Source organism: Microcaecilia unicolor, chromosome 11, assembly GCF_901765095.1.
Source record: "Microcaecilia unicolor chromosome 11, aMicUni1.1, whole genome shotgun sequence".
Taxonomy (NCBI): domain Eukaryota; kingdom Metazoa; phylum Chordata; class Amphibia; order Gymnophiona; family Siphonopidae; genus Microcaecilia; species Microcaecilia unicolor.
Window position 1 is genome coordinate 69,936,188 of NC_044041.1, and position 22,139 is coordinate 69,958,326.

The 22,139-nt window shown below is 43.6% G+C and overlaps 3 protein-coding genes and 2 non-coding genes across 11 annotated transcripts in view; 3 read left to right on the forward strand and 2 right to left on the reverse strand.

Moving 5' to 3' along the window:
* Positions 1-947: 947 nt before the first annotated feature.
* On the forward strand, positions 948-8,911 carry CNN2 (calponin 2). The gene is made up of 7 exons (XM_030218381.1): positions 948-1,076; positions 1,782-1,903; positions 2,027-2,093; positions 2,522-2,659; positions 5,254-5,370; positions 5,622-5,768; positions 7,484-8,911. Exons 1-7 carry the CDS (start codon positions 1,017-1,019, stop codon positions 7,745-7,747), a joined length of 915 nt encoding a protein of 304 aa, XP_030074241.1. The 5' UTR covers positions 948-1,016; the 3' UTR covers positions 7,748-8,911.
* A 748-nt stretch (positions 8,912-9,659) lies between these two features.
* On the reverse strand, positions 9,660-13,648 carry LOC115480006. 2 transcript variants are annotated; one of them, XR_003943777.1, is made up of 4 exons: positions 13,605-13,648; positions 11,458-11,646; positions 10,230-10,850; positions 9,660-9,899 (listed from the first exon to the last, which is right to left on the reverse strand). XR_003943777.1 is itself a non-coding variant. In XM_030218383.1 (2 exons), exons 1-2 carry the CDS (start codon positions 11,546-11,548, stop codon positions 10,321-10,323), a joined length of 621 nt encoding a protein of 206 aa, XP_030074243.1. In that variant the 5' UTR covers positions 11,549-11,718; the 3' UTR covers positions 10,215-10,320. The 2 variants fall into 2 exon arrangements, 1 of the variants encoding a protein (XP_030074243.1); XM_030218383.1 differs by lacking the exons at positions 9,660-9,899; positions 13,605-13,648 and having other exon boundaries at positions 10,215-10,850; positions 11,458-11,718.
* A 2,529-nt stretch (positions 13,649-16,177) lies between these two features.
* LOC115481266 lies at positions 16,178-16,284 on the forward strand. The gene has a single exon (XR_003943922.1). It is a non-coding gene; the product is annotated as a U6 spliceosomal RNA (small nuclear RNA).
* Positions 16,285-16,592: 308 nt separating this feature from the next.
* Positions 16,593-16,699, reverse strand: LOC115481267. The gene has a single exon (XR_003943923.1). It is a non-coding gene; the product is annotated as a U6 spliceosomal RNA (small nuclear RNA).
* Positions 16,700-16,979: 280 nt separating this feature from the next.
* Positions 16,980-22,139, forward strand: part of TMEM259 (transmembrane protein 259) — a 28,718-nt gene continuing 23,558 nt past the window's right edge. For 5 of the 6 annotated variants that reach the window (XM_030218161.1, XM_030218160.1, XM_030218162.1 and 2 more), the window contains exon 1: positions 17,082-17,371. In XM_030218161.1, the coding sequence (XP_030074021.1) occupies positions 17,174-17,371 (198 nt within the window). In that variant the 5' untranslated portion in view covers positions 17,082-17,173. Of the gene's footprint in view, positions 17,372-22,139 lie in introns of all 6 variants that reach the window. The other variant, XM_030218165.1, reaches the window with a different exon arrangement.

A 22,139-nucleotide genomic window follows, 5' to 3' on the forward strand; every position in this document is an offset into this window, starting at 1 on the left:
AGCTGTGCTGGGGGTAGTCCCTCTAAGTGGCCGCAGGGTAGCCCCAGGCGGGTGACTAGGCGTTTCCTGACAGGGGGTATGTCTCTAGTATATCTTGTGGGAGTATAAGTGCGTGTGAGGGGGTATCTTTGTGAGAGGGTGTATGTATGTGAGATAGAGGCAAATCGATTTTGGTTTTGACTGAAACTGAATCTGCGGTCGAAATTTGCTGTTTGGTTTCGTCCAGAACTGAAGCTGAAACTGTTGTGTCCACCCCACCCATCCCTCCCTGGCAGAAGACACACTACCTATCCTCAGCAAAATATGGGTTCCTCTGGCATTATAAGTAGTATACAATGCCATACTTTGTATTGTTACTTGAATGTTTTTAATTCTGTAATTATCTATTGCTCATGTTTTATTCTTATTGTACACCGCCTTGAGTGAATTCCTTCAATAAGGCAGTAAATAAATCATTATATATATATATATATATATATTTTTTTTTTTTTTTTAAAGTGTTTCTTGAGGGTATGTGTTATGTGAGTGAGGGTGTGTCTCTAGGAGTGAGAGGGGTACATATGTAGTGCAAGAGAGTGTGTCTGTAGGAGTGTGTGTGTGAAAGTGTGCTTTAGGGGGTGTATGTATGTGTGTGGGGGGGGGGTGTCTCAAAGGATGTGTATGTGTGAAAAAGTGTGGTGGTGGGTTATGTATGTGTGAGTACTTCTCTATGCATGTGTTATAAAGTGTGTATTTGGAACTGGACTGGTGGGGAAGTGATGTACATGTGAGTAAGTTCTGTGGAGTTTGGGGCGTGGCTGCGCTTTTTTTTTTGTCATTTTCCGGAGGTTCGGGTAACTCCCATCCTGAAGGAATTTGGTACTTTCTGCCCTTATAAGGGGATTTTCTTTCCAAACCAATCAGCGGCGGGGGGCGTGGTGAAAAAGGAAGTGAGTGGCGCCGTTTGGAGTGCGACGTTGCGTGCTTTAGAAAGAGTTGCACCAATTCGGGCGTAGCAACTGCTTCCCTCCCTTACGATGAGCTCCGTCTTTACCAAGGGCCCGTCCTATGGCCTCTCTGCAGAAGTCCGGAACCGGGTAAGAGCTGGGAGGGCTCATGATCAATCGCCCGCAAGTAGTCGCTTAGATTGTATAGTCTCAAGATCGGGGGGGGGGGGGGGGCGCGCATGGTCCCGTTTAGGATGAAGTATGGCATCCTTGGCACTGTCCTCCCTCTTTTTGGTGTCTTCGGCACAGCATCTCCCCTCCCCCTTTTCTCTCTGTCTTTACATTTGGCTCTGATTTTGCATTCTGCCTTTCCTTCCCCCAATCTCTACATACCACATACCTAGTTACCCACCATGAATCTGATCCTGTATGAGCTTTCTAGGCATTGGTCCTTCTGCCGCATCACCTCTATCTTTATTCTGTGTCTGTCCATCACTCTAATCATCAGACTCTACACACAAATACACACCTCTCCATCACTCTGAGGACTCCCAAAACCAAATATACAGCCCAATAAAAGCTAAGGACGAAACAGACAAAAGCACAAGTCTAGAACATTTTCTGAACCCTTCTATTGGGGGTATGCAGTAAGACTGCGCTTCAATCTTTAGGATCATTATTAAAAAAGTAAATACCCCCTTGCCCTCCATTAACCCCTCCCCCTTCCAAATAAAACTTCTTGCTGCTCCCAGCAGTAGGTGTTGGGAAGGTGTGCTTAGATGTGCAGGGCCAGACTGCAGCAGACCATTGAGGGAGAAAGTGTCAGGGTCTTTAAAGTCTAATATCCTCCCCCAGCTTGCCCAGAAGTATGATGTTCAGAAAGAGGCGGAGCTTACTACCTGGATTGAAGACCTCACTGGAATGACCATTGGGAAAGATTTCCAGCAGGGACTGAAGGATGGTGTCATTCTGTGCGAGTGAGTAATGTTGAAACTGTGCTTGCTCGTTTTGCATGGGACATGTTGCTGTCATGAGCCTGTGGGGGTTGTGTGCTCCTGCTGTGGTTAGGTTAAGTGCTGTAATTCTTTGCCCCTCCCCAGGTTAATGAACAAGTTACAGCCTGGCTCTATCAAGAAGATCAACAAGTCTAAGCTAAACTGGCATCAGGTAGGTAGAGATGAGACAAACTAATTGTTTGGCATGGTCTTCTTACTTCTATACACTGCTGCCTGCTGCAGATCCTGCGGCAAGGACCAGCAGGGACATTACTTGAGCATCTAAGAAGGGTAAAACTCCTGCCTCACCCCCAAACATTGTGTGGGGTCCAGGATACCAATTGACATAATGGCATTGAACTCTTTCCCTAGCTGCTAAGGACACCTGCTGCTTGGGGATGCCTGATCCTGACTATGGTGTGAACATTAGGGGAGAAAGACATTAGCCTTTTCCTTGAGACTCTCCCTCTCGAGCCTCAGATTGGGAGCACCTTATTCTTTCTTCTCTTTCTTTGTTGCCCCTCCTCCCAAGCATGGGGAATCCCTTGACCTTACATTTCCCTTCCTGCTGATGTTTGACCTTTTTTTTTTTTCTTGCAGCTGGAAAACCTCTCCAATTTCATCAAAGCTATGTCGGCTTACGGCATAAATCCAGTTGATCTCTTTGAAGCAAATGATCTCTTTGAGAGTGGCAACATGACCCAGGTGCAGGTCACCCTTCTGGCACTGGCAGGCCTGGTGAGTGTCCCTTGCTTGATATTCCTTAGAGACCTGCACTCTTAACATAGAAATGGAGCATATTAACATATAAAGACCATATGATCCACCCAGTCTGCCCATTCACACCAACTACTAGCTCTGTAATCCCTTTCTGTTCCTCAGAGATCCTCTGTGCATAAAATTCAGATATAGTCCTCGTAGCAACCACTTCCATCAGGAGGCTGTTCCACGTATTCACCACCCTTTCCATAAAGAAATATTCCCTTAGATTTCTTCTGAGTCTGACCCCTTTCACATTTATCCTATGACTCCAAGATCCAGAGCTTCCTTTCAGTTGAAAGAAACTAGCCTCTTGTGCTTTTATGCCACAGAGGTATTTAAACGTCTCTATCATATCTTCCCTTTCCTGCCTTTCTTCCAAAGTATACATATTGAGGTTTTTAAAATCTGTCTCCATATGCTTTATGATGAAGACCACTGACCATTTTAGTAGCTTCTTTTTGAACATATGTCATCCTACCTATCTGAGAATGACATGGGGATGGGGACCCGTGGTAACTGCAAGGATGGGGATGGGGACAGAGCCCGCAGGGATGGGTGGGGACGGGGACAGGGCCTGTGAGGACGGACACAAACCTTGTCCCTGTGTCACTTTGTACTTTGAAGCCTGTTAATGAACTGGACTGTTATTTATGTTTGATGCAGATGACAATATTTTTATTTTTGGAAAAACAAGCAAACTTGCTGGCCACAGCTAGCAAAATTTGCATGGGGGATCCTGTACATTCTGCTACCAGCACATCTATTGCAGGAGGAACTGTGGAAGACAGGAGAGCTAGACTGAATCCTGAGATTGTTGATGACTTCTTATTCATCCACAGATTAAAAAATCATAACAGTGCTTCATAGGGCATATTTCTCCCCGTTAAGGCATACATAACGGGTTGTATTTTGTACCCCTGGACATTTTAACAAGGTGGATTAGGATTCCTTGGGGTAGTAGGAGTCAGCTATTGTTGGGGTTGCAAGGATAGAGGGTGGTGGGAAGGTTATTATAGCTGCATGTTGCTGCTATTGTTTTCTATATGTAATTTATACACAACAGTTGCACAGCATATTGTCCCTTTTTATACTTTAATAAAAAGATTTAAATATAAAATCATAAGTGTTTGAGGCTTCTGCAGACGAGAACAGAGTCCACGGGGTTGGGGCGGGGATGGAGACAGGGCCTATGGGATGGGGATGGAAATAGGGCCTGTGGGGATGGAGACAGAACCCACGGGGACGGGGCAGGGAAGGGGACAAATTTTGCCCCTGTGTCATTTTCTATTTTATATCTATCTTCATGTATTTATTTATTTTAAGCTACTGTCTGAAGAATTGTACATGGTACTCTTGACATCTCATCAGATACCAGAGGCACTAGCTCCTCCTTTTTCCTGCTGGCCATTCCTCCATATGCACCAAAGCATCCTTCTGGTATTTGCTGTCACCTTTTCTACCTGTTTGGCCACCGTAACATCATCAGATACGATCACCACCAAGTCCCGCTTCTCTTTCATGCACAGAAGTACTTCATCCCCTAAACTGTACTACTCCCTCAGATTTGGAGCCCTGACTTCCCCAGGAAATGGCCGCATGGCAAGTATATACTTATGAAGCAAACACCCACAGAAGGTGATCCCTCCACAGGAGAACCAAAGACAAACGTACAAACAGTGGATCCAAAAAAAGTCCTCTCACAGGTGATGTCTTCCTAAACAAGGTCTTTATTCAAATCAATAAAAACATCCTGACACGAAACGTGTTTCGGCCGTAACGGCCCGCGTCAGGGGTCTATTGATCTTTGATGCAAAATAACTTGTAAAGCAGATGACTCACAGTCCATTATCTGTTAACAGAGATATCGTATGTAATACGCCGCTGCACTAATCTCTGTCAAACGCAGCGGCGTATTGCATACGATATCTCTGTTAACAGATGTACCATGTATGAAAAAATATTTTAAGGGTTCCGCCATAGTAAAAAGTTTGAGAATCACTGCTCTAGACCATTGCTCAATCTTCATTTATCCTTCCTTGGCTTATGTACATCTTTCAGGGTGTCTACCCTGTCACAATTTTTGGTGTCCTGAAAGAGGCAAACCTTTAACAGCTTTTCTGCTATATCACTTACAAAAATGTTCAAAAGAACCAGACCAAGGACTGATCTCGTGAGACACCCCTTTTGTCACTGTGAACTCTACCACTGCCCTTTGTCACCTCCCACTGTTCTATAGAGGCTATATCAAGGACACTCAGATTATTTATGCAGAACTGTGTCAGAGGCCTTGCTGAAATGTAAGTACACCACATGTCCCTGATCCAAATCTCAGGTCACCCAATCAAACATATTGAACAGATTCATGAAACTGTGCTGCCTCAGACCCTGTCATTTGGTTTGACAGGATAATCCCCCACCCCCATTTTCTGCTTTAGGGTGTTTTTTGTTGAGAAGCGAGGCTGCTCTATGCTGTAGGTTTTGTCCTGGATGTACACCCCTAACTGTTCCTCACACAGGAGACTCAGTGATCTTGTTAAAATTCTTTTTTGTCTTCTGTTCTCCTCTTGCAGGCAAAAACAAAAGGAGTTCAGAGCAACCGTGACATTGGAGTGAAATACTCAGAAAAACAGGAAAGGAGTTTTGATGAATCTACCATGAGAGCTGGCCATTGTGTCATTGGTCTGCAGGTCAGTAGTGCACATCTGCTTCAGGTTCTCAGATCCTTCTCCCCTGCCACCCCCAAATTCCTAGCCCATTTTATGGGACCTCATGAGCCCCCATTTCCTCCATGACCAGCTACCCCCCATGTATATTTGGCTGGAGGGTGCTCATGGGGGGTAGAGATTCTTGGAGTTGGTTTAATCTGGGGAGAATGCAGTTTGGATACCTATGGATGTAACTTTACACTCCTGTTCTCTCTCTTCATCCTGCACATTAGATGGGTACCAATAAAGGTGCCAGTCAATCAGGAATGACAGCCTATGGCACTAGGAGACATCTTTATGACCCCAAGAATGAGATCCTGCCACCCACAGACCACGCCACAATTGGCCTTCAGATGGGAACCAACAAGTGTGCCAGCCAGGTGAGGGGCACCAGCAGGGCACTGGTGTGAAAGGGGTCTGAGAGGTGGGACACTGAGCTGAGAGTGGAGGCCTTGCAGTTACAGTTCGGACTAAGTACCAGATCAGTTCCTCTGTGTAAAAGGCTTTGCTTTTTCATGCTTCTTTTGGTGAGGGAGTGAGGAATCGGAGTACCCACAATTGAAACAGTTACTGCCCCTGCTTGTCATGAAATATGCAGCAGGCAGAAGGGTGGCAAGATGGGGCTGGGAGAGTGCTACTGAATTAACCTAGGGGCCGATGCACAAAATATTAGTGAGGCTTTAATTTTATTGGCCAAGCAATGCTGAAATAGTTTCGGCATGGGTATTAGCTCATGCAGAAATCATTACCGCAAACTGCATTACAATGCATTCAAATGTGATTTTTAGGTATTCCGTGGCCAAAAAAAGTTTCTCATGCGCATTTTGCATGGGAAACTTGTTTTGGCCAGATCCAGGGTAGATTAGAAGGGTTAGTTGAGAGGAGTGGGTGTCTAGCGGTATCCTCTCCCTCCAACCCAACCATCCTGCCCTGGACTGCTTCCTGCACCAGCCCCTAGCAGCCTGCCTCCCACCCCTTCTCTTTGACCCTGACCCTGTCCTACCCTACCCAAACCCTCCAATCCTTAACTTAAAAATTCCCTGGTCGTCTAGTGGCTGGCCTCTCCTCCCTCCCCCCCCCCCCCCCCCCCCCCCGGATATTTAAAAGAAAAAGATTACAAAATGATATACTGGCCCCCTCCTGAGCCAACTCCCCTTCCTTAATATTTAAAAAAAAATAAGATGCCATGGTGGTCTAGTAGCCCCCCCCCCCCCCCCCCCCCACAAATTATCTGGTAGTGTAGTAGTCCCTCCCCCATTCCCCCAAAAATCCCTGGTAGCCTAACCCTCCTGCTTCCGGCGCTGTCATCTTCAAAATGGTGATGCCCCTGTCCAGTGCGGTGCATCTTGGGATGCAACAGGTGGGGCCTATATACCATATAAGGTAGTGGTTCCCAAACCTGTCCTGAGGAAACCCCAGCCGATCAGGTTTTCAGGATATCTGCAATGACTATTCATGAGTTAGATTTGTATGCACTGCATATAAATCTAACTCATGAATATTCATTGTGGATATCCTGAAAACCTGACTGGCTTGGGAACCACTGATATAAGGGGACTAAGAAATTTGTGTGTGGGAGGGGGGCTAGGGAGTCATAAGATGACCAGGGCATATTTTTTTAACATTAGGAGGAGTGGGGTCTAGGAATGTGGGAGTTAGGTGGGTGCTGCTAGACACCAGAGGTATATTTTGGGGTGGGTGGGAAAAGGTATCCGGTTGGGGGATGCTTGTCGGGGTACAAGTGAGGGGCTGATACATGCCACAGCATGCTTTTCTTTTAATGTCAACCCTTCCTGTTAGTGCCTTAGCTAGTGACCGCTCAGGGATTGACAGGAAAGTTGACATTTAGTAATGAGCCTGCGGATTGGTGCTGTGATTTTAAGCTGGCAGTATTTTGCATGTTTATTGATTAGATCATGCCACAGCGTTTTTGTGGCACTAATTTTGCGGTAGAGTGAAGTTTCTACTGTGAGGCTTTGTGCATCCGCACCCGAGTTCTCTCTGCCTTTAGATGGAAATGTTGTGCTTCTGACCTTTCTGGATTGCAAAAGGGCAATTGGGAGAATCTTCTAATACCTGCTGTTTACTCTTTCAGGTGGGCATGACTGCGCCTGGCACCAGGAGGCACATATATGATGCCAAACTGGGCACTGAGAAATGTGATGAGTCTTCTATGTCCTTGCAGATGGGTTACAACCAGGGAGCCAATCAGAGTGGGCAGGTCTTTGGTCTTGGACGTCAGATCTATGACCGCAAGTACTGCCCCCAGGGGAACCCTAATGACCTGCCACAGTGGGAATGTAGGGACCAGAATGCCGGGCAACAATATTCTCAAGAGGAAGAGGGTGAGGACTATTAAGAGGGGAACTGAGCAGCCTGCTCTGGGATTCATCTTTCAGCACTGGCAGTTTGGCTACTGAACAGAGGAAGGGCACTTGTAGCTGCTGTTTGCTGGTGTCCAGTGCTGATGCTTTGGAGCCGGAGGGGCTGGAGAAGCTCTACACCTGGTGCTTAGGAGGAGGAAGATGGGTTAGGCTGCCCCCTTTTTTTTTTGTCTGTGGTGGCTCAGGGGCAACTTCATGGGCCTGACCATCTCTTCCTGCTTCCTTACTGAAACTCTAGCAGGGGCCAAAGGATCAAAAACCTATTTGAAGGGGGTTTTAAGTGCCTTCTCTCCCCCAACTACTGGGGATCAAAAATTATTACAAAGAAAAAATCCAGATTTTTATATAAACTATTTTTGTAAAAATTCATGTGTAAAAACCTATCCTTGGGACCAATAGTGGACCATACTGGAGTTCTGAGCTGCTTGATGCACCCTGTTGGGGGAGAAGCTGCTGAGCTTTTTCATCTCGATTTTTGCTTTTGCTGAAAACACATTTTGACTTTTTTTTTTTTAATTTAAGGATTACAGGTGGGGGCTTCCTTTTTTTGTTTTTGATGAAAGGATCCACAGCCACATTCCAAGATAGTACTGGAGTTAAAATGTTTGCATTGTTCTAACTAGGGTAAAGCAGGTTCTCTGCTTTGGGGGGAGGGGGGAGGAGAGCAGCAGCCAGGGAGCTCCCTCTTACTGAGTAAAACTGTACCTCTTTTTGGTGGTTTTCTGCCGCATTCCAGTGGTAGGTGATGGATTCATCTTGTGAGAGGAAGCTTACTATGTTGTTACTAGTACACGCCTGCTCCCTATCCCCCCTTTCTCTTTGGGCCTCTTCTCATTCCTGCAATAGAAGGATAACTGCAAGTCTTCTGGCTACGGTCAGTGGGAATCCCTCACAAATCAATAATAGCACAGGTGCTATCCTATGACATCTCAGCCCTTGTGCTAAGGACTCTCGGCACGTCTTCCTTTCTGATTCAGTACAAGATGTTGGGTGAGAAATGCATTCTGTGAGGGGCAGCAACCGATATGCTCATGACATTGTAATTGAATTGTGCCCTGGGCACACATGCTAGTGTGCGTACAGAAATCTAGCAGATCTGTGTATTTCTCCTGTCTATTAAAGAGCAAGTGCTAACACTTGTATAGTGTGAGTCTTTTATCTCCCAACTTTAGTGAAAGAGTTTTTTTTATTGGCGGTGGGGTGGGAGGATGGAGGGAAGCAAAATGCCATGGTTTGGTGGAATCTGTGCCATTTGAATCCTGCTGTCTTGTTTTTGTTTGAGTTGTTCCTAAATCCCTCTTACCTGCATCTGTGAAACCCTCTAAAGATCAGGCTGTGTTGCACACTCTCCGATGGGAAGCGGTAGGAGATCTGGAAGGTGAATGTTAGCCTGATCTGTTTTGTTCCTGTAGGGATGGGGTGAGCACCCAGGACATCTGTCATGCATCATATCCCCAGTGGTAACCCCTGGAGTTCTCTTCCCTCCCCCTCCCCTTACCACATTCGCAGCACTGGGAGATGAGGGTAATAACTGAGCTATGTCAGCCTGGTAGGTTTTCCTGCCCCTGCGTGATGGGAAGCCTTTTGAGTGTAGGTGTGTACACAGCTTAGATTCTTAGATACATGGTCTATAAATGTAAGATTAAAATAACTGAGAATATTATTGCACATACTGCCATCCAGTCCCCCAAATAAGAGGTTTTCCAGCTGTTCATTAGGATTGTGGGATTTCCGTGCCCCCCTGCGCTATATTTTTCGGTTTTTACCTGATGCCTCAGTGAGGGTTCAGTTTTCAGGGAATAGAGCAGACTTCTCTGCTGAGGAGGAGAAAGAGTGGGGACCGTCAGCTTACATGCTGATTTTTTTTTACCCCAGCCTTCTCCTTCTGTGTGTTTTTTTTTCCAGCTCTTCCCTGGGTCACGCGTGTGGAGATGGTGTCCGAGGGAAGCTGGGCAGACCTGGTGATGCTTATTCCTCGGCAGCAGGTGGCTCTGTCTGACGCAGTATTTGTGCTATCAGTGTGTGATTTCTGCTGTTGATACGCTCCGTCACTCTTTCTAGAAGCAGCGCAATTGGGATTTGCAGTTCTGCAGATAATTCAAAGCCTGCAGAATTCTCCTTTATAACCTGTAGGCAAAGAAAGGGGAAACATTGGGCCATGGTGGTATAACACAATAAAAAGGTACAGTCCCACAGCCCTACTATCCCTATCCCTCACACCTACTGCCAGCTACTGTATTACACTCACTTTACCTCTTCCCAAGCTGTGCTTTGCAAATTGGGCTTTTCTGCTTACGGTTTATTTTTCTACCCTTGAACAAGAACTGGAGCATGAGATCAAACCATTGGAACTACACAGTTTTTAAAAAAATAAGTACCTTTGTGTGTTAAACTGATTTTTTTTTCTAGCCAAGTCCCTGGGTGAAATCATTATTCCTTTTTTGTGGAGTTTCTTACCATCTCTGTGATCCTCTGCTTTTCTGGCTGCTGCAGGATGATTGGTGGAAAGGAAGGCTGATTGCTGGAACTTGCCTTTGGAAGGAACTGACTAGATAGTGTCCCATCGTCCAAGACCTTCACAACGGTGGCCTTTCTCTGCGGGGCCTGCCCTTCTTCCTCCTGTTGCTTGCAATGGGGCTGGATGGAGGCAGATGCACAGGCAGCTCAAAACTGGCTTCGCCTTGAAGTTGGAACTCTTGCTGGGTCCCTCAGTCCTGGGCCCCCTCTGCTCTCTTTCCTTTTCTTTTCCAGAAGTACAGGAATATGAGTCATTACTGCCTCCCCAGGAATCCTCTGACTCCCACACCTGCTCCAAGGCAGACTGAAGGTCAACCAAGATCTTGCGCACCTTTGGCTGCTGTGGGCTGGGAGTCCTTGAGGTGGACGAAGTATCTTTACCCTCAGTGGGAGGCTTTGCTAGAAAAGGTCCTCTGTTCTTCAGCACATGTCCTGGGGAAGGGGATCCACCTACATCCTGCTCCTCTATTGCACGGGGGCTGTAGCTCTTCAGTGGGAGGTCCTGGGACCTTCCCAAAGCCCCACCCTTTACTTTTGAGGATGCTTTAATCCTGAATATTCCTAGAAGAAGTTAAGATACTGTTTATTGAGAAGCCCTTGAATAAGGTATAACTCCAGTGTAACATAAGAGCCATCGCTTTCAACATGGGAATACATTTGAATGACCATAAACTTGGAACAAGTGTTACAGAAGTGGTGGTAGCCTTGGCCAAAACCAGAGCCTTGGAAGGCCTTGCTACCTGAGCTTCTCTTCTTTGATGGTTAGCTAAGGTTGTTTGTTTTAGAAGGGACATCTCAGTGTGGTTCCATGAATCTGCAGGACTCAGCTTAGTGTATTGAATAGTTTAATGACATAATTTATTGTAACATTACCTATAAGTGAATGTGTCCTGCTGGTGGGTTGTCTTATTTTCAGAGCACAAGCTCTGAGGGTGGTAAATGGGATAATTAGTTCTAGTATAAAAGAACTCGCTGACACTTATCAGAAAGGCCGCTCACACATATATATATACTCTATTTAACTCATATAAATGTTCTAACTGCAATTTGGAAATTAGGAGACGCAACATGTCAATACTGATTTTATTAAGTGTTCTGTACTTATTGATGAATATAAATATAGGAAACATTTCTGGTAAATCTTAGCTTTATGCTGTCTGAGGTGTACCTGAGGTGGATTCAGACAAGTCCAGCCCTGTGATTGGAGGCAGCCTGTGTGGGACTTGGTGTGACCTTGGGGACTTGTTCATTTCCTTCATTATTAACTGAATGTTGTGGTCCTAGGTGGGACCCTTGTTTGGCTATTCAAGTTTCCTAGGTGCTTCAGGAGTTCCCATCTCCTAGTTGCTCTCTTCACCTGGAAGAAAGGAAAAGAGGAGTGTGGGTAAGAGGCAGCAGGCAGTTCTGCCTTCCACCAAACTTGTCACAGTTGTGGGGCCATGTCCAACTCGTGTGGAGGAGTAGCCTAGTGATTAGTGTAGTGGACTTTGCTATTGGGGAACTGGGTTCAATTCCCACTCTAGCTCCTTGTGACTTAACCCTCCATTGTAACCACAGAAAGGTGGTATATTAAGTCCCATTCCTTTTTTTCATGTTTACTGCATTGAAAAATGAGAAGTAACTCGGTCTTCCACTGCCAGCTCAGATCCATTTTACCAAAACAGACCTTATTATGTTTCTATTGTGTCATTTTTAATGTCACAGAAGTGAGTGACGATGCTGAAGTTGGAGGTGGCCCCACATTTGCTGACGCTTTTAATAGATATGTGGTTTTATAAATCATAGTTATAAATTAATAAACCAGAAGATTTAGCACATAGCTATCAAGGGATTGAAAGCAAAATTATAAAAATGCACAAGATAAAGGCATGGCGCAAAAGCAAGGGGGAGTAGGGGGAGGGGGAGTTGGGGAATATTAAAAAATTATAAAGACTGAAGTTTTGGTATGGTTATCCTGATTAGTTCTATAGTTGCACTAATGCAGTAAGTTGTGTTCCTTAGGTTCGCAGTGGGAGTACTACCATGCTTAGTACAATTTGTTCGCAACATTCCCAGAGACTGGTAATCTGCCTAAATGGAATGTAATGTGATCTGCATGACATGTTATGTTTTTGATTTTGTGTAATATTTCTCAATAAAGACTTCATGAAAATTAAAAAAAAAAAAAAAAAAAGCAAGGGGGAGAGTAGAAACTCCTCAGGCCAGTCCTTCCACAAGAGGGAGACCAAATTTCAATATAGATGGTAATTTCTGCTGCTTGGAAATCAGACACACACAGAAGGCCAAATCCAGCCCTTCCTTCTACCATTCCATCACACCAGGCCTTGGCTTGGCTTACAACCAGTGGTGTAGCCATGGGGGGGCCTGCCCCCCCAACAATTTGGGTTTGGGGTCCATCGAGGTCTGCTGGGCTGGTGGGGGTCCCCAAGCCCTGCCAGCAGAAGCTTTCCTGCAGCGATATTTGCTACCTACCCTGCTTTTCCCCCTCCCTTGTGCGCATGCTCGTTTTTAGTGAAAATGGAGCATGCGCAAGCTTCACGCATGCTTGATTTCACTAAAAATGAGCATGCACACTGTGGCAGGAAAGCAGGGCAGGCAGCATTGCAGTGCATATTGTCACAGAAAAGCTGCTGGCGGGGCTTGGGGACCCCCACCAGCCCAGCTACATGGGGTTATGACGGGTCAAGAGCAGCAGGGAGGTGGGGTAAAATGTGCCCCCCACCACTTTGCACTCATGTAGGGTTACCATATGGCTCCAGCCCCTTCCAAAATAAAGGTCTGGCAACGCCTCTGCTTACCACAACCTCAAAAGAATATGGTTGAACACATAGGCACCAGGAAAGCCATGGTGAAAGTTTGCATGAGGAGTTATCATCACAGGGGCTCTCAACCCAGTCCTCAGGACACACTTATGCCAGCTAGAGTTTCAGGATATCCACAGTGAATATGCATGAGAAAAGTGTGTGCACTACCTCCATTGTATGCAAAGGGGGGGGGGTATCCTAAAACCCTTGAGAACCCCTGTTTTATTATGTTCCCACACACCATTGCAAAAAAACTGGCAGATCCAGGCATACTTCCCACAGCCTATGCAATAGGTTTCTCCACAACTTAACTTCACTCTCCTATATTGGGTTGATGGCCAAAGCAAATGCCCTGGGACAAGGTTTGTATCTTTTAAACCTGATGCTATCCAAGGGGGTCACTGAAGTGTCTCCCACCTGACATGTATCTCTCACTACATACAGAAACAGTCAGTGCCAATAGATAAGGATCAAACCTTATCTATGCTTGAGAGGGAAGTGTTTCTCTTACCTGATAAGGGGCTTGGGAGTCTCCTTTAGGACAGAGCAGCTCTGCATGTGTTATTACTGAACCCAGCACCTCCTGATCTGCTTGATAGAATGAAATAACTTTGGGCATGTACCCCAGGAGTCCTAGGAAAAACTTCTCTCTGGCAACCACGGTAGCCAAGACAAACCTGGGCATTCACTGCCTGCCTTTACTGTGTCACCTCAGTACTGCCCCTCCCAGACACAGGAATGCAGCTCTTCAGACTCTCTTTAAAGGAATAACAGGGTTTAAGACAAAAACAATGGCAGAAAGTCACTGTTTTTCATTGTTAATGTTTCCAAGGATAAGCTGATTTTAGGATACCCCCATTTGCAAACAATGGAGGTAGTGCACACACCTTTATCTCATGCATATTCACTGTGGATATCCTGAAACCCTAGCTGGCTTAAGTGTGACCTGAGGACTGGGTTGACAGCCCCTGTGATAATGATAACTCATCCAAACTTTCTCCATGGCTTCCCTGGGGCCTGTGTGTTCAACTATATTCTTTTGAGGTTGTAGTAAGCAGAGGGAGTAGCCAGACCTCGATTTGGGAGGAGGCATGAGCCCAAGGTAGAAGGGGGGGCACATTTTGCCCCACCTCCCCTCTAGAAACCTGGGCATTCACTGCCTGTCTGTTGTGGTAATTCAGTACTGCCCCTCCCTGACACAGGAATGCAGCTATTCAGACTCACTTTAAAGGAATAATGAGGCCAGGGTTTAAGAAGAAAACAATGGCATAAAGTGTTTCCAAGGGTCAGCTGATTATATGCCCTATCTTCTCTTCAGAGAAAGACCATATAATACTTCAGTTCCAATCACCGGAATGGCATTGTGCTGACAGATGAGTAAAATGGCCTTTCTCCCTCCTATAATTATTCTATAAATAACTCCAAAATTGAGCCCTCAGTGTCATGTTCTCTTTCCTCCCACTGCTTGCATTTATCACATGTGACCAAGTAGTAGAAAGTCAGTATTGCCCCAGAAGCATAATCCCCCTGATTCTGTATATAGCACCCAAAATTGTACATGCAAAGGTGGGTGTGTGCCCCATTTCCATGTGCAATTTGAGTAACAAGCCAATAACTAGCAATATTTGCAGTTAATTGGCTCCAATTAGGATTTTCACTTGCATCTTATGAAGTGCCTATTCTATAAAGATGCATGCACAAATTTTTTTAGCATCAACTGAAAAGGGGTGTGACCATGGGAGGGGCATGAGTGGGTCAGAGACATTCACTGAAGATGCATGCAGTATTATAGAATTTGGGGGATCCGTGCCTAACTTACATGTGAGTATTTATACCAGTTTTCAGTTGGTGTAAATCCCTGCACTCATTTACTGAATCTAGTCCCAAATGTACTGGGGACAGGATAAGCCAGTTCTGGGGTCCCATTGCATGTATGTATCTGTAGTAACACCCTGGCCCTCGGACTATGTATGAAATTATTCTTTTTTTATATATTTATTTTCTGTAACTTTTCTCTCTTTGTTCTGCACAGTTTTTGTTTTGTATGCTTGTGAACCATTTTGAATAATCTGTTTTTGAGCAGCAAAATGATATATAAGTGTGAATAAAGAAAGAAAGAAAGAAAGAAAGAATGAAATTGAAAAAGGTAACATGCAATATTCAAAGCTAGTTAAAGGCAAACTTGACTAAGAAGGAGTGAAGTAATGTCAATATATACCAAATAAAACTTCACTAGTTATGTGTTCAGTAATTTAAATTATTCTGAAGATCTACTCATTTTCTCTTGGTAAGAAGGAAAAGCCTCAGTATCTTGTGAACAAACTGAGGCTTTTCCTTCTTACCAAGAGAAAATGAGTAGGTCTTCAGAATGAATAATTTAAATTACTGAACACATAACTAGTAAAATTTTATTTGGTACATGATGTCAGAAAGGCTGCATACAGAAAAACACAGCAAGGTAGCACAGTTTATCCACAGAAGATGTGCAAACAGTATAACATCACTGTATCAGTGTATCATGAAAACAGTGGGATCAGGACAAACGAAAATGTGATTACCTGGGACATTTCCATTCCCACTCAAAAACACACAAAAAAAACCAAACCTTGATGCAAGCGCACCAAACACGGTGGTAAAGAAATAGAAGTGTAAGATTGGCACAAGCTTATTCTGCAGTACCCATGAAAGAAGAGAATGAAACACAAACGTCAGCACTGGGAAATGAAAGGTGCGATTTACTGATATATTCCAATCGAGATTCAGACAGACTAAGCACAACCTATTACAGAAAGAGTGAAGGGCTGCAACGCAAGCTTACATCAGACAACTTGGAAAAGGAAGAGCCAACGTCAGGGCATGCTAATTTGCATTCACCCAGTATGCACTGCGGCTGATTTGGGAAAGATAGTAAGTTGGAAAAATAATAGAATGTACACTGTATTGTTAAATGAGATACAAACTTTTAAAATAAATTCACCTTTCCCTGTTGTTATAATAAGGTTTTAGTCTATAAATTGAATTACCCTGACCTTAAATGGTTTGAAATATAGGGTTATAAATAGAGGTATGACCAGCTATAACATCGTGCTCGCTTCGGCAGCACATATACTAAAATTGGAACGATACAGAGAAGATTAGCATGGCCCCTGCGCAAGGATGACACGCAAATTCGTGAAGCGTTCCATATTTTGTTCCTGGGCAGCCGACCTCAGAACGATGGGAAACAAAACTTACCCAATCACAAAATAATCCCCGGACATGAACTTATACAGCAAGAGTGAGGGTTGATATTTATAAACTCTGCATCATTTAAATAAATTAGAAACATTCAGCACTATGCCCACATACTTCAGCGACCAGTGCAACTACTCCTATAAAGATTCCCCACATATGAATGTTTTCTCTTTTAGACTGACAAATTGTCCGATGTCATTCTATACATTAAATAATCATTTAAATAAAATCAATTATCCCTCCTGATTAGAGAAACCGTGAGTGGCAAAATATGGAACGCTTCACGAATTTGCGTGTCATCCTTGCGCAGGGGCCATGCTAATCTTCTCTGTATCGTTCCAATTTTAGTATATGTGCTGCCGAAGCGAGCACGATCCTAAAGCAGGTCCCATCTCTATTTACGGTACCAGAGTACGTATATGTTTTACCTTATGGTGACTTAAAAGTAAGATTAAAAATATATTTGGTAAAAACTAAAACATTTTGGAAACAGAATATACAAACAACTGACAGTTTTATTTCGCAAACTTTTACATTTTTTACTTTTCTCTTGTCACTTACAGCATGTTTGTACTGTTTCCGTTTCTCTGTATGCAAAATAGGTGTAGTCGTCAGGACGCCTGCGCCGAGTCCTCCAGAAGCGGCGCGCCTCAATCCCAGAGTTCTGAGTTCTCCCTACCGGCGCTTGTCGTTAAACCTCATTGGCCTGGCCTTCTCAAGCGGAAGCGGAAGCGAAGCCGGGGTCCCGCGGGGGAGGAGGGGCGTGCACTGAGCAATAGAATCTTGAGAGTGCCGGTGGTGCGAGTGTGCGGTAGTCCCGGGGTTCCTCTCGGAACACCTCTCAGGATGTCGGAGAATCAGGGGCCTGCCAGTCCCCCGCCGAACAACGGGAACCGTGTGCGAAACCCGGTGCTAAACCCAAACCCGTTGATTAACGTGCGGGACCGGCTCTTCCACGCGCTTTTCTTCAAGATGGCCGTGACATACGCGCGCCTCTTCCCCGCATCCTTCCGCAGGCTCTTCGAGTTCTTCGTGCTGCTGAAGGTAAGGTTGCCTCGGGACGTTCCCGTCTCTTCCTTTTTCCTCGACAGCTTACAGGCAGGGCATTCGGAGAAAGGGTGGCAGCAGGGCCGGCTTTCTGAGTGGTGCAAACAGGGCCCCAAGCTTTCTTACAGCTAACGAAAGCACAGCCTGCTGTTAGGCATTGGGGTCCCCTCCAAAATTTCTGCTCTGGACTGTAGCATGGTTAACACCTGCCCTGGATCGCAGATATGCAAATATTTGGTGTCAGTGTTCATTGTTGTATCCTAAGAATGAAACCTCCTGGGTCACACTCATCTTTCCCGGTCTGGCCTTTATATGCGTTCTTTCCTTACAGAAATGTCAAACTGATGTGCCAGGGTGTCTTTACCTTGGAAATTGTTTTGTTAGCAGTCGATAGATTTACTTAAAGGATTACACTGTTCAAGATTCACAAGGTACAGAGGGGGCAGCCTTCATGAAATTTGTTATGCCCCATGCTGAAAGCTCTTCTCTCGGTTCTTTTTGCTGGCTGTTGCCTGAGCTGATGACACCTTAGTTCTCTGTTGTTTAAAGGTGCCATGGCAGTGTGCCTCACATGTTTAGGAAGAGCAAAGGTGGTTTCTGCTGCTTTTTTTAAACAGATGCACCTGGTCAGGTTATTGGGGCCCAGAGTCTTTTCCAATGATTAATGGACCCTTCAGTCCAATTTCCTAGGTGATGTGTGGGAGTGTGTGGATGACATACATATCCAAATGCAGATGCCCCTTGAAGGCTTAATGCATCATAGTACCAGAAGGGTTTGGCTTGCTTCATTGTGGGCCTGTGCAGCTAACTTCATTCACCACTACAGCTTGAGTAGGTGTAAAGACAATATCTTGGCATTGGGCACTGAACAAACATCATGTTCAAATCAGTCTGCCAACAGTGTCTCCTGCTTTAGTGCAGCCTGGTGGATTTTCAAACCAATTCTAAACAGTGACAAGCCAGAGAAGGGAGCCAGGAGGATGCCAATTCCCTGGACCAAGATTTTTGTCAGTTGATTATTCTAAAACTTTTTCATGCTGATAGTGTTTTGATCTTCTATTAACATTCTCTAAAGTATGGAATACATGTGGTCTGGGTCTCTAAGGTGGTATTTTTAAAAATTATCCATATTGCATGCAAACTCAACCTTTGCAACCCCTCACTGAAATGTTTGTCTAACTTTATTTTTTAATGACTCTCCTTCTTAAAGTTTATTATTGTACTCCTCTAATAATAGTTTCAGAGGACTAGCTGCTCCATGAAGTGATCATTTAGGACAGGGGTGCTCAATGTTCATCTTCGAGGGCCAGTTGGGTTTTTGGGATTTCCTCATTGAATATGCATGAGACTTATTTGCATTTACTGTCTCCATTGTATACAAATAGATCTCATTCATATTCATTGGGGAAATCCTGAAAATGCGACTGGGTTGTAGCCCTCAAGGACTGACATTTTGCACTCCTGATTTTAGGATATTGAGAGACTTTATTTCCCCAGTAGGTCCGTGAGTCAAGCAAATTTCAATTATAGCAGCAGTTCCCAATTATAGTATCAGACTGCTACTGAGAGCTGGATCCACAGCATAACAAACCATCTGGCAAATTGGTTAAAGATTCCTGCTTTGAACTCAGAAACCTATCTGCATTCTATGATAACAAACAGCCTTACAGAGGGGGTTGTTCCAAATGTTCTCAAAGAAACCTTAGTTAAACCAAGTCTTAAGAAACCATCACTGGATCTGGTTTAAAATTTACCATTTGTATCTAAAATATTAGAAATGGTTGTGTTTACACAATTACAATCTTATGTAGAATCGAAAAATATTTTACATCTGAGACAATCTGGTTTTAGGAGGGGTCATAGTACAGAGATGGTCATGAAGTACGGCATGCAGTTAAACAGAGCATGCGCTTATCCAACGTGCACTTAAATGGAGTGCACTGTATACATGGAATAGAAGGGATGGTGGTATATAATAAAAGATCAGCACAAAACAGAACAGAGTCCCTCACAAAAAAACAATATAGCAAACTCAGCAAAGGTGACACCAAAAAAGGAAAAGGCTAGATGATGTACAAAACTTATAGGTTTTATATAAAACATCCAAAGACTCAACATGAATGGTGTTTCGGCCGCAATGGCCTAGTTCAGGAGTCTAACAACAATAAAAAATATAACAAACTTTAACATAAAAAATTAATGATGAAAATATTATGACACGGTATAAAGATAAAGCATAAAAATATATATAAAGACAAGAGTACAGAATATGTATAAATTATTTAAAATTTCAATAAAACATCTAGAGAAAATTTATGACATCATTTAAAACATAGAAGAAAGGGATGTTGCATGCCATTATTTGGAACATTCAAAAGTGTTTCTCTTAACAAGGGGGGGAAAAGGAAAGTATACTAATATCCAAACAAAATATAAATGAATATGTACTCTTAAATAGAAATAATAATTTAACAATATTTAAACAAATTGACAAAGAGATAAGGAAAATGAGCCAATATCTAACAAATGGATGTCATGTAACACTTTAACACTTTGTGTGTGTGTTATATATATATATATATATATATATATATATATATATATATATATATATATATATATATATATACTCGAGGAGGCACCAGGAGATGCATTTAATATGTCTGCACTGATGACAGTAAAAATAACAGCGGCGAAAAAACAATGCCGTCATTAACCTATTCAACATGAAACTGATGAAACTATTAAAGTCTCTGTCCTACTTTGCTAAAATTAAAAACTGTATGATAATGCCATTTGCAATAAAAAGATATCTGGAGGGCCAAGTTAAAACAAACAATGAGTGACACTATGAGGGGCATTTTCGATATGACGTCTAAGTGCGATTTTGGATGTTTTCACAAAATGTCCAAAATCCAAATAGGAAAGATGGTAATTTTCCAAAAAGAAAAACGTCTATCTCTTTTTTTTTTTTTTTAATACTGTTTCGAACAAAGTTTTGTGCATTGGATGTTTTGGTTTTTTTTGGTCAATTTTCTAAAAAAAAACCCCAAGTGCAAAATGTAGAAATTCATGCCATTTGGGATGTAGGAGGAGCTGGCATTTTTAGTAGACTGGTCCCCCAGACATCCCAGGAGAGCAGTGGGACATCCTAGAAACCATTTCTGTGGACTTCATAAAATTGCTCCCTTATCTTTTTCCCTTAGCCCTCCAAAACCTGCTGTCCCCCACACTACTGTAGTGCTTATGGGTGAATGAGGTACCTATATGTGGGTACAGTAGGGTTTTGGTGACCTTGGGAGGGGTCAGAGTTTCCACCACAAGTGTGACAGAGGGAGATAGAGACCTGGGCCCTCCACTGTGTACTGCAGTAACCACTGCACTACTCCAAGGACCTGCATGCTCCTGTAATAGACCTGACTTTTAACATCTGCAGCTTTCGTAGATGCTGGTAAATCAAATTTGTATTCACACTTTTTGGGGTGTGGGAGGGGGTCAGTGACGACAGGGGGGGTATTGGGGCTCCTCCTTGATTCCCTCCAGTGGTCATCTGGTCATTTAAGGCACCATTTGTGCCTTGTTCATTCTGAAAACAGGTATAGACCAAAATGTCTTGGTTTTAGTCCTGGACATTTTTGTTTTGACCCATTATGACTGTAAAATGTCCCAAGTGTTAGGCACACCCGACATGCCCCTGACATTCCCCTTTGTGATTTGAACACATTTCTGATGGACTTCATAGAAGAAAAATGTAAACATAGGTTTCAAAAATACTAATTTGGATGATTTTGTGAGAAAAATATCCAAATATTGCTTCATGCCACTTTTTAGATGTTTTTCTGTTCCAGAAATGAGCCTATATGTGTGTGTATATGTATGTATGTATGTATGTATATATATATATATATATATATATACACACAGTGCACTCCATTTAAGTGCACGTCGGATAAGTGCATGCCCTGTTTAACTGCATGCCGTACTTCAGTCCCGTTTTTGGTGCCATCAATTTCTATGGGGACAAACTTCGGTTTAGCCCACCACTGATAAGTTAAAGATTCGCTTATATGCATGTTTTTTTTTTAATTTATAGAAGTCTTTATTGAGCATTGTGAAGCCAATACAATACTTACTCATCTTCATACAATATATTAATCCACAGATGTGCTTAACCAAACAATGAGTACATAACAGAGAAAAGGACCAGCAAAAGAGCAATGCTATAAGAAATACTAATTTTACTTCAAAATTTTTTCAGTGGTAATGTAAATATATCCCCCTTGCCCCTATCTTAAGCCCCTCCCCTTCACCTTTCCTTCCATCCTGTTTATACACCTTTTATCCAGAGCATACTTTTAGAAAGGGTTCCCAAACCCTTTCCCATTTGGACAGAGTTTTTCTTTTCACAGTTTTTAATCTCTCCATCTCACATATGTATCGCACCTTGGTTATCCATCTCACCATTGGGGGAACCAGCGGTGATTTCCAATTCTGTGCTAAGTTTATGCGAGCTGCGTGCAAGGATCCTCTCAACAAGAGCCACTGGTCAGATGTAAAGCCCCTCTGGCCTCTGTCCTTATAAGAAGACCAAAGGATGCCACTGTACAGACCTGTAATCAAAACAGCAAAGATGACTCTAAAAAATGAGGTAAACAAAAATGATGAAAAATGAAGACAGTACTCCAATGGTGAAGATTTAAAAAGTTTATTAATCATAAAAGATATACAAAATAGGGGAGAACAGGACTCGACACAGCTGTGTTTC

What these genes read in the sequence shown, in the direction of transcription:
- CNN2 (XM_030218381.1), top strand. Translation starts at nt 1,017, where the DNA reads ATGAGCTCCGTCTTTACCAAGGGCCCGTCCTATGGCCTCTCTGCAGAA. An exon ending in GATGGTGTCATTCTGTGCGA is followed by an intron (nt 1,904 to 2,026) that starts GTGAGTAATGTT and finishes GCCCCTCCCCAG; the next exon opens with GTTAATGAACAAGTTACAGC. An exon ending in CTAAGCTAAACTGGCATCAG is followed by an intron (nt 2,094 to 2,521) that starts GTAGGTAGAGAT and finishes TTTTTCTTGCAG; the next exon opens with CTGGAAAACCTCTCCAATTT.
- LOC115480006 (XM_030218383.1), bottom strand. Translation starts at nt 11,548, where the DNA reads ATGAAGGAAATGAACAAGTCCCCAAGGTCACACCAAGTCCCACACAGG. An exon ending in CTTGTCTGAATCCACCTCAG is followed by an intron (nt 10,851 to 11,457) that starts GTACACCTCAGA and finishes AACTTCTTCTAG; the next exon opens with GAATATTCAGGATTAAAGCA.